The following is a 13,749-nucleotide window of genomic DNA, read 5'->3' as shown; positions in this document are numbered from 1 at the left end:
GCAGGGCAGTGAAGGGGGTTGTGTGCTGCCTCCCACCCCTCCCCCACTGTTAGATGCTCTGGGATGCTTTCACCCCTGGAAGGACAACCTGGGGGCATCCTCTCAGTCTGGACCAACACAACCGCCCCATAGTCCTCAGGGCTGAGAAGTGTCCCCCGCAGAGGGACAGCCTTCAGAGGTACCGGGGCCAGCATCACCCAGGCCAGCCCTTATCCACACGGGTGCAGGTCAGCACAGCACGGCACGCATCCAGCAGGAGCAACTCTGGCCGAACAGCACTTGGGCATCCCAAAAAAGTGGCAAGAACAGCAGATTTGTAGGTCTCTGAGCTGTTCAGAGCGGTGGAGAGAAAACAGAGCAGGAGGATTTTAGGAAAGGTGATAAAGGGTCACTATCATGGGTTGTTCTGCACCTTTGGCACCTTCACACAGGCCTTTGAGTTTCAGCAGGTGCTCCCTGGGTGGACCCCGGCTTCCTGAGTAGAGCTATGGCCACCAAAGAGCTTCGTTGCAATTTTGCAGCAGCGGTTGGAAAAAGGCGCGGGATTTGTGCTTGGCATGACTGCCAAAAGTTAATTAAAACAACAGAAACAAACTCAAGAGAGGGCTCTGCATATGACAGGGTTCATCAGGCAAATCAGGTAGAGCTTGTGCTTATCACACGTACCAGACCAACTCCCCGCAGCGAGCTTTCTCTGCCTTCCCACCTCCCCAGGGCTAATTTAAGAGCTGTTCTTCGCAGCCCATAATAACAGTGAGGGGAAAAAAAAAATCAAATTCTCTTCTGCTAAAAGGAGGAAACTGGAACACGGGCACCAGCAGGAAAGTTGTGTTCCAGGGCAGCCAGCTGAAGAGAACAGAGCTGCCAGTGGGATGCAGGGCTCAAGCCCTCCCCACGACAGATGCCGGGCTCAGCCGCTGGGAAAGGGAAGGCTGCGTCCCACAGGTAAAGAAGCAGGGGCTGCCATGTATAGGGGAACACAGAAACAGCCATACTGTACAGAGCAGCAGACAATCGTTCTCTCTGCGGATACTTTACGCTCAGACAGCCCCTTTTGTACACCACCCCCCCCCCCAGTTTTTTCCTGTGAGGGGCAAGAGTGGTAAGCCCCTTGCCCTGAAAGGCAGTCCCTGCTGAAACAGAAAACACCATCTCACTAACAGAGCTCTTCCCACACAACAACCCCACCTCAACAAAATGCTTAAAACATGTTTGTGGCTACTCTTGCTCCAGCCTTTGCAGGTGCAAGGAATGAGGCTGACGTGGCTGCCACCTCCAGCACAAATATTCAGGCACAGCCAGCATGGAGTGAGCAGGCTCGAATGTCACGTTCAGCTTTTCCTTTCAATGGTAAAGTGAATGTTTGGGGGTTGGGGTTTTTTTTGGGTGGTTGGTTTGGTGTTTGGGTTTTTTTGTTGTTTGGTTGGTTGGGTTGGGTTTGGGTTTTTTGTGTGGTTTGGGGTAGGGGGTGAGGTTTTTGTTTGTTCTTTTTTTCCTCAGTCTTTTCGGAAAGTCACTCCCAGATCCTTGCTTCAAGAGCATCGCTCACTCCTGCCAGGTTCCATTCTGCTCCACACGGGCTGGACGTGTCTTCAGCCTCATTGCCAGAAGTTGTTTTCATCCATATGAAATGGATCTCAAAAGTATCGTACTGGTGCTAAGAAAAACAGGGGGGCTGGTTCCCACCAATGGATCCCACAGCACGGGAGTTCCCAGCTGCAAAAGCCACTTGGCCTTTTTGTCATCATTTCTCAAGCAACGGAGCCCAGGGTGCCCCGTCTTGGACCAGGACCCCCATCGTGCCAACTGAGGATATTCAGAAGCTCACACAAGCCCTTCTCCAAGCACTGCTAATAAAGGTCCAAATTCAGATGCAGCACCAAGGACCTTGCATCCAGGCTAACTGAAAATCCTATGGCGCGTTTTCAGGAGTCTGTAAAAACTTCTTTTCTTCAGAAGCTTTCAAAGGCTGTCCTTGGGGACTGCGATAGAGAGACACCAGAATATCAGAGATGCCATCTTCTACCTAAGAGGCTATTGATAATGCTGATTCTTATGGGTTTATATCTGTAGCAGATTTGGATTTAAAGGAAATTCTTAAAAATGGCACGTAGACTTTGATCCCTGAAGGTGCTAGACTTCTGCTATTCACAATAAAGTAAAAAAAATAATTTCCCGATCTCTTCTCATTTTTTCATAAGTGAAAGTCTGAAATTTAAAACTTTGTGCAGCCGTTTGCCATTGTAATATCAAAATCAACCAAAAACCTTTTTGCATGTTATGCAAGAGGTTAAGGAGGCCACTTTGTAAGTAAGCTGTAGCAAAAAGAACAGGTAGTTTGAAATGACAGCTGGAGATGGGATTCTCCACCTAGCATATTAAATATCAGCTGCCTGGTCATTGCTCCTGGGTGTGCTCAGTCGGCAGCGCCGCCTCGCGCACTCCTGGCGATGCCGGGGTGCTCACCCAGCCTGCTGCTCTCCGAGATGCTCTGTGCATCGCACGCTTGTCCGGCCTCAGGTATCAGCTACCAGGGGCACTTCAGCTGGAAACTGTTAGCCAACATGGACCAAGGGACAAGATAACCCGGTAGCCAAGTGCCTAAGAGACGATCAAAGGAATGAGATTAACACCGAGTAATATTTCCTCCACCTGCCCTCCAAGCTCCCCTCAATCTCTGACTTAGAGACTTCCTACATTTCACATGTTTTCACGTTTTACAGCCCTTTTTTTCACTAAAAGGGATTTCACATCCATGGAGTATTTTTTAACAGTGTTAAGTACTTTTGTCTTAAACTTGGCACCTGAAAACCTCCTTTTTTGCCTTCTCACTCGTTGTTTGTGAAGAACAACCAAGAGTTAACTCCCTATCCATATTCTCCTTACTGTTCATGATTTAACCTCTTCTTGTACCGTCACTGTGCCTTTCCAGCTCAAAGCAGATGGAGCAAGACAATTCCTACTCCTTGCTGATAAAGGACTTCAAATTACAGGGGAAGAAAGTGGGCCACAGCATGTGCTCCATGCTGCTCAGCTTGTAGTTGAGTTATGTCTGCTTCCCTTACTCCACTTTCCCTGTGTGTCTCAAGACTTTCCAGCATGCTGCGTGAACACTCTGATCTATTCCAGCATATAACCCTGTCCTGAGAAATCAGAACCACAGCAGGTCAGGGATCCCATGTGGACAACCAATTTTTGGGGTGTTCCCTGAGCAAATCAACAGACCGTCAAGCGTATCAGTTCAGATCAGCAGCCTGCACCGCCCGTGGACGTGTGGCAACGTTTTGTTTATTGTTTTCATAAAAAAACCCCAAATCCTGTCTTATAACCTGCAAGTGACATATCAAATAATCAAACCCATTGATTTATCTCGGTATGCTGGGTTTGCTGGATGCCAGGGAGGATGCACCACCCCTCGGAGCACTGCCTAAGAGCTGGCTGGCTGTATTACTGTCCTGGTTTAACCCCGGCCGGGGGCCCAGCCCCACGCAGCCACTCGCTCACTCCCCCTCACCCAGAGGGATGGGGAGAAGAATCAGAAAAGAATGTGAAACTCAAGGGGGAGATCAGAACAATTTAATAGGTAAAGCAAAACCCACACACGCAAGCAAAGCAAAGCAAGGGATTCATTCACCACTTCCCATGGGCAGGCTGGTGCTTGGCCATCCCCGGGGAAGCCGGGCTCCATCACGCATAACGCTTACTCATAAAGACGAACACCATAATGCCAAATGTCCCCCCTTTGTTCTTCTTCCCCCAGCTTATATACTCAGCATGACGTCCCATGGTATGGAATACCTCTTTGGCTAGCTTGGGTCACCTGTCCTGGCTGTGTCCCTTCCCCATTTCAAGTGCCCCTCCAGCCCTCTCCCTGGCAGGGCCCAGGAAACCCAGAAGTCCTTGATTTAGCATCAACATCACCCAGCAACAGCTAAAAACATCAGCATCCTGTCAACATTGTTCTCACATCAGAGCCAAAACACAGCACTGCACCAACTGCTAAGAAGAAAATTAACTCCATCCCAGCTGAAACCAGGACAAATACAAAGCCCAAAGTACGACGTGAACGGTAAGCGCCAGTGGGAATCTTACACCAGGAACAGCCCTAAGGGCCCCATCCATTGTTTCACTGGAGTTGGGAAGAGGACCTTCACCCCTCACCATCCCTCTGCCTGGAGAGCTGCTCACAGAGCGGCTGGAGCAAAGGGTGGTCTGAGAAAAAATCCTGCTTCTCAGCCAGGTTAAGAGGCACAGTCCGTAAGGGCAAAAGTTGAGACGACAGAATCTCTGTATCGGCAGCTCTGATATGAAGAAGCATGTTTTGAGGAACGAAACTTAACAGAGCCAACGGCTGGGAGTCGGAGCTGGACGTTCAGTCTGGAACCACTTAATAAAATGAAAGCTTACATTGGAATAGCTGACACGAAGAGGATTAGATCAGCTGAAGATTTCCAAATTCTCAAACTCATACGTTTCCCGAGATGTTTAACTGCCTAAATTTTACTTTTAAAAACACTGTCCTAAACGCTTCTGCACATTGTATCCAGTCTGAACGCTCTCGTCAGAGGTCACATCCAGACAGAAGCTGAGGGCTTGGCCCAGGCAGCGCTGGTGAAGATGTTGCAGCTTGTGCTGTGAGCACAGGACAGCCAGATCCTGTTTTACCTGAAACTATGAATTTACTGACTTCAACGTACATTCTAAGCTGCAGCTCTGCAGCTGCTTCTCCACTGTCCTCTCACTCGGTGCCTCTTTCTCTTCGATTTCACTTTTTTTTTGCCCCCCCCTTCCATCTTTTCTACCTAGACATCAAGATATGAGTAAGTGTGCCATCTTCTTTTGTAGCTCCTACCATGACAGAAGCCCTGACCCTCACCAGCGACCTGAAGATGCCACCCTCTCTCAAATAACTTGTTCAACAAGGAAAGTAAAAGCAAAGGCTTCGTATGTGCCTGGAACCAGCCGGCAGAGCCCAACATCAGCACCGTCTGCACCGCACCAAGCACAGCCTGCGCGCGAGCTGGAGCGCTTTCCTTCCCAAGGTTGTCTAAACCGAAGCGTTACGTCCCTTCCAAGTAGGAAGGTCCCCATCAAACATTAGCTTGATATTGAAACCAAGATCTTGATGCAGCTTCAAAATTTTTTCTCTGTCTCACTCCTCCTTCCTCCTCTTTTGCCACTACAGGTGTTGCTGGCTTGAGACTCAGATAGCAGGAAGGCTGTTTTGGTATAAGTATTTATAATAATAATTACTTTTATTTTTACTACAGGAAACTGGAAAAGCAGAACAGAACACCCCTTAGCTCAGGCTCTCTCATGAAAACAAGGTTTGATTTTACAGTCTAGTTAAGCCAAGCTTGAACGGCTTTTGGCTACCGAAAACAACTTTTTCCATATATTTTTTTTTTTTTTCCTCCCAGCCTTCCTTACGCCCCACACTGGCTCACCCCCAGGCATTCCTAATGCTCCTTTCAACGGCTGCTAGCTCACAGATCAGCCCAGGGCAGTGACAACACTACCCAAAGTCTCACGCCGAGGAGCAGAGAACAGCAATACCTTACGCAGGCACTGGGTCCCACCGCTCCCCAGGCGGGGCAAGCTGCTTTTGTGTTTCGCTGATGCTGGAAGGGTGGGGAAGTTCCACATCTTCCCCCCTCGCTTGCCCCTGGTTATGACCCCTTCGTGCCAACTCCAGCTCTCTAGAGCCTTCTGGAGGCCAACTCAACTCTCCCAAGATAGACAGAAAAAACTAAGAAAAACCAAGTTAACCTTGTTTTATTCACTTACTTGTCCCATGGAAGGGCACCACGGCTAGCACACAGGAGGGGAGGCAGGACCAGCATCCCTCTCCCCCTCAGCAGCAACCGGCTGGCTCAGCTGAGCATGGAGCTGCTACCTGGGAATCCACCTCACGCTCACTTCAAAACCAACTTGCTGGACAGGAGGAAAGGTGGCACCAAAGCCAAGAGAAAAGTGTTCTGCAGAAGCGGCGCTCACCACGCAACCAGCAGACAACTAACTTGGTGGTAATTTTCTAACCCTCTTTTTACCACGATGGCCAGGTCACCAGAAGGCGAGGGTTATTTGACACAAGTATGGCAGAAAACGTATCTATTTGCTACTTCCAGACCCTTTTTAATTAAAAAAAAAAAAAAACCACCCACCAAACCCCCCCCCCCCCCAAAAAAATCTTTGATTAAAAACATCTGCTGCGTAGAAATAGAGACTTGAAATCCAACAGGTCGCTCTTCCTGCACACAGAGCAACAACACGCTGCTGTGCTGCAAGAAATCAAGTCAAATCAAAAGGGTATTTTGCACCCATTCAGACAGCCTCTTGGAGGGCTGTACAGAGAGAACATCTGTGGACCGACGTTATTCCCAGTTTTTAAGCCTGATTACTAGCAAATCTTAATATAGCTACTGGATGTGAAGTTGTAAATAAAGTGTGTGGTCTAACAAAAGATGGAACCCTGACATTTGTGCTCATTCTGCAATCACAGCTTATTATACTAGACTATTTTTTCAGCGGTTTCTGTTAATTTGAAATCATTCTGTACAGGAACAAGCCTCTTGCTAGAGTGTTCTATAACAAGTTATTGCTATGAAATCATTCATTGTATGTCAGGTGGAAGGAGGACCCAGGTGCTGGATGCATGCCTGCAACTGAGGACCACACAAATTTTATAGACCATCTATGTTTAATATGCATCTAAGTAAGGCAAAGTAGACACTGGTATTTGTATACAAAAATATAACATTTTGAAATAATTAAGGTTGTGCAGTAACACCCCAGACAGAAACTGGACAATGCTCCATAGGACCCATGTTAAACAAGACCCCAGCCCTTACCTCAAGCGGATCACAGCCTTTTAATCTCTCCTAATATTCACCCTCCTTTCCAAACGCACGCAGGCATCTTCTTGAAAATTCAAGATTTAAAATATGTTTGTTAGTCCACAAAGAGGAAAGACTAACTATTCCCTTACAAAGAGGTTAAAATATATCTGGTTTTATGCAGTGACAGGCAAGCAGAGTAAAACCAGGCACAGAAACTGGCTAAAAAGCATGGCCTGAAAATTAATGACTCTGAATAAGAACATTTTTTTCCATATATATACACTTGGGTATAAGGCAATGGAAACAATGGAGTTCTGGTCAGAAGTAGCGCAAAATTTGCTGGATGGTTCATTCCAGCAGAACACACTTAGACTAAGAAGTTTACTGAGAACAGTTACGCGCAGAAGACGTAAGAGACTCTAGACAGAGACATAGGAGAGAATTCTACATTTAGCATTAGATTACATTAAAGGCCACTGCCAGAAGCCTGTTGCAATTGTCTTTTAGTATCTCCGAGCAGCTCACAGGTGTCAAAGGGCATTTAAGGCAGAGAATCCTCACCCGAGTTCTCAGACATAATCTGCAAATGCAAGGCTGTTTCTTTTGCTCATTGCAGTTTGACAGGGCCTTTTGATTTTCAGCAACCATAAATATTAAATTTAGATCTATTTCCTTCATTCAACTTAGACTTTTTTGAAAGGTGCCAACTAGTCGCTGATTTCTGGCACGGAGGGCAAGTAAGTCTGTACCCAAAAACTCTCCTTTCCTGCAGCCTGACAGGTAAAAACCTTCCTGTCAGTACAATTAAAAGAGTGGAATTGTTTAAACCTTTCCTATAAATGCCTCTGCAGGCTGTGCCAGCTGATCGAGTCCTTGGGGCTAACTAGCACAGCTGAGTTTCTCAGACCAGGACCAGAGATCCTAGCCCTGGATGCAACAAAGTTAAGAAAGAACGATGTGCCCAGAGAACTGACTTGAAGCTGGACAAAGCATCACAGATGAGATTATTTTTTTTTATTTATTTCATTCTCCAGCTTCCCATTTACCCTCCCAGAGCAAATCATACAGTCCCCTAACCCACGTGGCTTGCAGCCCAGCTCTGCCAAGGTGATGCTGTGATGGAGCACCATGCCCTGACTGCAGCCCCACGTTAACTCTGACAGCAGTAGGAGAACCTCACACTTCCACAGCTGTCCATCACCTACCAGAGGGTTTGTTCCCTCCCCAGCTGTGCTAGTGCAAGTTCATTTGCGAGCTCTGTAAACTACACTTGTGACACGTTTGTGTCCCCCCACTAAAAAGCCTTTCATTTAAAAAGTGTCCTTTTTTGTTTTAAACATGAAGTATCCAATCATTGATGAATCTGATCTACCTTCAGGTGCACCACAAATATCTTGAGTTACTACCCTACACAACAGAGAGCAAGCAGAAAGACCACAGGAGCAGATGAGGAGAGGTACCCCAACCCGCTGTGAGAGCTGCTGCTGCGGCCACCCTGCAGGCTGCAGGAGGTCCTGCCATGCCTGGCACGGAGACGTCCCTGGCAGCAAAGAGAGGGACCAGTGGAAGTCTTGAGAAGATAAGGCCAAATGGGGCAGGACGGCCAGTGCCTTAACAATATATTTTCAGGCGACTACAGTCACTCCTCAATGTGAAGCACCCTGAACTCCCTGCTCAAGGTAAAGCAGCTTCTGTGATAAGACAATTTCCTCAACGCTATCATATTGGTTTAAATACAAACACATTCTCTTTTCATAAATGCAAATATAAACCCACATATACACACTTTAAGAACAGGAATGACCAAGTGAACCAAAGCATTTGGAAACTACTTCAATCTACAAGCTCCAGGCAGACTTCCTGGGTTTACTCAGTTATATTAACCATCACACATTTATCTATAAAGCATTCTTCTTTATTTAAGTTAAACAATTTTTCAAGGATGGTTTCCATCTATAAAATGAACAAAGTACAAGCTCTGTACAGCAGACTTTTCAAACCAACTGAAAAAACAGTTTCCAAACTATGTTTTGAAAATCTGCAAAACAAACATTATCACCATTCTTGCTCTGAAGACAGTAAGAAGAGTTCTCAGGAGACTCCATCGCAATTTGCTTCAAGGGCTCTTAACTTACCTTTCAAATGGGCAAATTTCTTCAACATTAAAAACCCCTAAAATCACAGTAAGTAACTTTGGCACACTGTCATGTAAACATAACGAAAGGATACCACTTCTTGTCCGTTCTCTCAAAGAAAAGTGACATACAGCTCCTATATTAAAACCCCTATGCACAGCATCCATGGGGAATTAGTGAAAACATTCCTATTTTATGATAGCAGTTGAGATTAGATTTAAGAGGTGGAATACAGATTTTTTTACTAGCAATTCTGATTTAGATATAAGTGGCAGGTCAATATTCAGAGTTGCAACTGCTGATTTCAGTTAGTACTACCCTTGCTATGATTGTAGTTGCAAATGGAAACACCTCCACGGTAGAAGCTAAGTGGTTGGGGTTGCTGGTTTTTTTTCTTTTCAAGTCTGTTTTTCAAAACCTCAAACAATTTATTTGCTACTGAGCCCATGTTTCAGCATTTATTTTTCCAGAACATGAAGAAAACTACTGCTATGTTTATGAATCATGTTCTTCAAGTTCTCAGCTAGGTTAAAAGGCTACAGATAGGGAGAAACTAAAAGCTGAAAAACAGTTTATCCACCGTATAGCCTCTAAAACAGGCAAGTTCTGGAGAAAGTGGATTGTGAAGAAGCAAGAAGTATTATTCATTAAACAAAAAGATGATGGATGGAAGAAGCTGGATTTAACGTCCCCATCCAAAAAGGTACACAGGTACTTGCAAGTCAACTTCAGACACACAAGGTATTTATGGGCACAGACTAGCACAGTTAAAGCCACCTTGCCCAGGAAAGTACCACCCCTGCACCTCCTGTATAGGTGCAGCCAAAGAAAATGGGGGGTGGGGTCAGGAATAAGTTGGGAACTACTCTACTTCCAGGAACAAAGAAAGAGGGGAACTGTACCAGCATACTACAGTACAGCAGATGTTTTTTATCTCCTTATATCAACCATTATATTTCTCTGAGATCCATCACCTTACTAAAACCACTTCCTGGCACCACACGTCTTCATGAATTTTTGTCAGTGCTGACTTGCTTACTAGTACTTATTTACCTTTGCTTCTCAGTTTAAAAGCTCATTGAAGCATTTGCTTTTAATAAAAAAAAGGATATAGTCTATGCAAACATAAGAAAGGACAGGTCAAAGTTGGGGTTAACTTTGACATTATTTTAATATAAAAATGACATCAGCTGGACTGAAGCTGCAAAAAACGCACAGGTTCTATGGTTAAAAACACATAGGATCTGCTGGTATCCAGGCTGATTCCCAGAGCCAAGCCTGAATCCATTCAAAAAGCTCCATTTACAGAAACAAAACAGAAGAAAATTCCCCAGTAGTAGGTCTATAAATTAAGCAAGTGCAATTCAGAGATATTACATAGCTGCTCATCATTGCAAATTAAAATTCAGATCTTGTGCTGTCAACAGTGACGTTACTATTCTATCTTATTTCTACAACTCAAAAGGGGAGCTTGAGAGAAAGAAATTTCTCATTAGGGCCCAGAATAAAACTGTGCTGAACCCACATGGCTGCATGATAGATCTGCACTGTTTATATAATTTTTTTTTAACAAAGGAAGAAGTATTGTAAAGACAAAGTACTACAGAAATGATCAACACAAATATCAAGTACAAGTTTAACGTTATCCAGAGCACATGTAATGAATTTCCAAGTAGGAATAAACAATCCGAGCAATCATCTGTGCCGATGCATTGGCTTATTTTGCTATTTTCTTTCTCCTCCTGAGTTTCGTGATCTCCAGTGAGGGCGAAGTGTTAAGAAGTAGATCCAGTTTGCAAAGCAAAAGCATCCAGTGTTAGCACGGACATCACACTCAGCAGCACAAAATCTGCACCTTCATAAAGTTTCACTCTCATAGCATTCCAATCTGATTTCTGGTTATACGTATGTCAATCACTTTGTTGATAATTATAGGATGATGAAAACTGATATAAATCATTGGGAACTGACAATATATATACTTTTTTATATTTATATTTAGAGTCCATCATAGAAAAGTTCATATTCAAATTACCAAGTACACACAGGAGAAAAAAAACCCCTTCAAAATGACACTTCTGTTTCTGGAAACGACAAACCATGATTTCTATGCAAATGGAGTTTTAAAATGACCTTTTCCTAGTAATTTTCCCCACCCTCCCTCCCACACCCTGTTCCCCACAGGTGTTTCTTCAGATCCTTTTTTAAAATCATACATCAGTTGTTCCTAGAGTTAATTATCTGCTGTGCACGTACATAACTGAAGACAGAAAGGAATCATTGAAGTCTTCACACCAAGAAGGAATTCTGCTGCAGTCATATCCAGTGACATCTTTGCAGTGCTCCAAGTCCCCTGGATCCCTGGTGTCTGCTTCAGCACTCTCCTACTTTCAGATAAAGGTGGAATACTGAGGTATATAAGTTCCGTGGAAAGTTTTAAGAAATACATCAGTAATTCAATCAAAACTTTGCCCAACGTCTATGAATCAAAACAGCGTTTTGCTCGTAAGTCCTTCTCTACTGCTGCAGATTAAGTGTGAATTTCCACTGTTGTGACAAAGAAGGACTGCAGATCTCAACGGTGAGACCACCATTTTTGGCATTTCGGCTGTCTAGACAGAGGTTGCTGCCAACGTGCCTCAGTTTAGAATTGCTTTCAATTTGTTCCCATTTCTGGAAGAGAAAATACAGTTATTGAGTTATTGAGTGGAAAAAGCAGGAAAAAGATGAGTCCTACATCCTGTCCTTTGAAGTCTTCATAAGCTTCCCTGGCTCATGCTTGGGAAAGCTGTGAAAACTGCAACAACAGTATGTAGTTTAGATGAACCTTGGAAAAGGGTAAGTTATGGCAAGCCTTGCCAAAACAACTGTTCACTCAGCTAATACACTGCAATAGATGCAGAAAACACCAAATCATTTTCCTGTACTTTCACATGTCTCAAATATAGTCAACACCACATTCCCTGTGTGAAACCTTTGGCCTGAAGGGAAAAATAAAAATCAGAGCCACATAACACTGCGGCTCTGAACATAGAGAAGTAAGAAGCACAATCACCAAAGACAACTTTACAGAAATCTGTTAAGACACCCTTCAGTTTTACAGAAGAAAACCAATCTAGAGTAAACCCCAAATACAGGCTGTTAAAAAAAAAAGTTTTCTGTTGCATTTCTAACATACTGTGCTTTTAAACCTTATTAAGAAAATCTTGCTTCCTTAGTTTTCTTTTCTGAAAAGTGGCAAGAATATTCTTCCTTTATCAAGTAATAGCATTTCAGTTTTCTGACTGCAAAAACTGAGATACAGAAGCAAAGCAGGCAGACAATCAGAACTGATGACTTAGCAGAAAGAGATGAATTGTTACACAACCAGATCAAAAAGATGGTATGACTCTGCAAATGCGATTTTCCTCAGGCATGGGAAATAGATGAAGTTACAATGCCGCATTAATAAAAATAAAGGAGTCTAGTGCTGTTATAAACAGCTCATAGCTGAAAAGAAGAAAGGAAAGCCAAACCACACTGAGACACAGACTACATACCCTTCAAACTTCACTGAACGATAGCTTTCAAAAATACACTGTAGAATATATATTCTATTTCAGAAAATGGACATGGCAGTTTGAAGACTGTTACCCATCAGTGCTGTTGGGTGAAACCTTTATATAAGGCCACCGTTGGGATAAAACCTCTACGTGTCCATAAAAAGATTGTCACTGGCCTACGAAAAGCACAGTACACAAGCTTATTCTGGCTGCTCTGCCAAGGTGTCAACTCATCCCAACTTCACACACACAGCAGTGAGACAGAGAGGAGTAGAATGGACAGAAGATATGATTACCAGTGCGTGTTCTTGCATTCTCATTCACAACCCTTGTTTTCTCCACTGTCTGCAGAGTGTCTTCACGACATACTAACCTGTCTGCTGTCATTTTCCCTACAGCCCTGAAGTTTTATTAGTGAACCAGGTGCTCTGTCCACAACAGTAAGGCACAAATCCATATGTTTCACTGACTTGTCCTTTGTTAAGGCCCATTCCTAGAAAAAGAAAGAAAGAAAAAAAAAAAGTGTACCAAATTGTCTATACTAACATTTACACATAAGGTGCTTGTGCTATCTCTGCATATATAGCACAGGTTAAAATCCTGTAAATAGCATGAGCGTTAAATAGTATGAGCATTAGAACGATGTATTGCTTCCCATAGAGCAGGAGAGGGAAAAAAGGTGGGTTTCAAGCACAGTAATTCCAGTTGCTTCACTGTCCCCAGGTCTGCTCAGGGCTGGCCTGGTGGTTTGCTCCCTCTCCTGGGTTTACAGCAGTACAACAGCCAAGCACACACCACGGATTTAAAATACTTGCCCAAATATTTGTCCAGCTATATTTGTATCCATATCTCTCTCTGCATAACACCCCCCCCCCCCCATCATCTTTGTAGGGGAGATTTGTATATACATAATTATATATATATATGAAACCCCTACCAGCTTGGTCTGCAGCATCACCGGCCATCCTACCCACACACCAGAAGCATGTGTACCACACTGAGCAAACAGTTCTTAATCGGATAGAGACCACCAGAAGGCAATACACAAGAGGGCCACACCAAAGGGCAGAGGGAGAACGTCACTTCCTATCCAAGGCACGATGTACAACAGAATTTCTCTCAAATGCATTTAAATACACAACTCGGAGCAAAGAAAAGCTATTCTGTATGTACTGTTGCCCAGCTTGGTTGATCACAGCATCCTCCTGTGCAGGGCCTGCTGATCAGACTCTC

General features: G+C 44.3%; 1 protein-coding gene across 1 annotated transcript in view; it reads right to left on the bottom strand.

The window, feature by feature from the left end:
* Positions 1-8,732: 8,732 nt before the first annotated feature.
* Positions 8,733-13,749, bottom strand: part of GALNT2 (polypeptide N-acetylgalactosaminyltransferase 2) — a 98,733-nt gene continuing 93,716 nt past the window's right edge. The window contains exons 15-16 of the mRNA XM_037391071.1: positions 12,890-13,009; positions 8,733-11,647 (exon numbers count right to left, since the gene is read on the bottom strand). Coding sequence (XP_037246968.1) covers positions 11,492-11,647; positions 12,890-13,009 — 276 coding nt within the window. The 3' untranslated portion in view covers positions 8,733-11,491. The remainder of the gene's footprint in view (positions 11,648-12,889; positions 13,010-13,749) is intronic.

Source organism: Falco rusticolus, chromosome 6, assembly GCF_015220075.1.
Source record: "Falco rusticolus isolate bFalRus1 chromosome 6, bFalRus1.pri, whole genome shotgun sequence".
Classification (NCBI taxonomy): Eukaryota; Metazoa; Chordata; class Aves; order Falconiformes; family Falconidae; genus Falco; species Falco rusticolus.
This window is presented reverse-complemented; position numbering and strand designations above follow the sequence as displayed.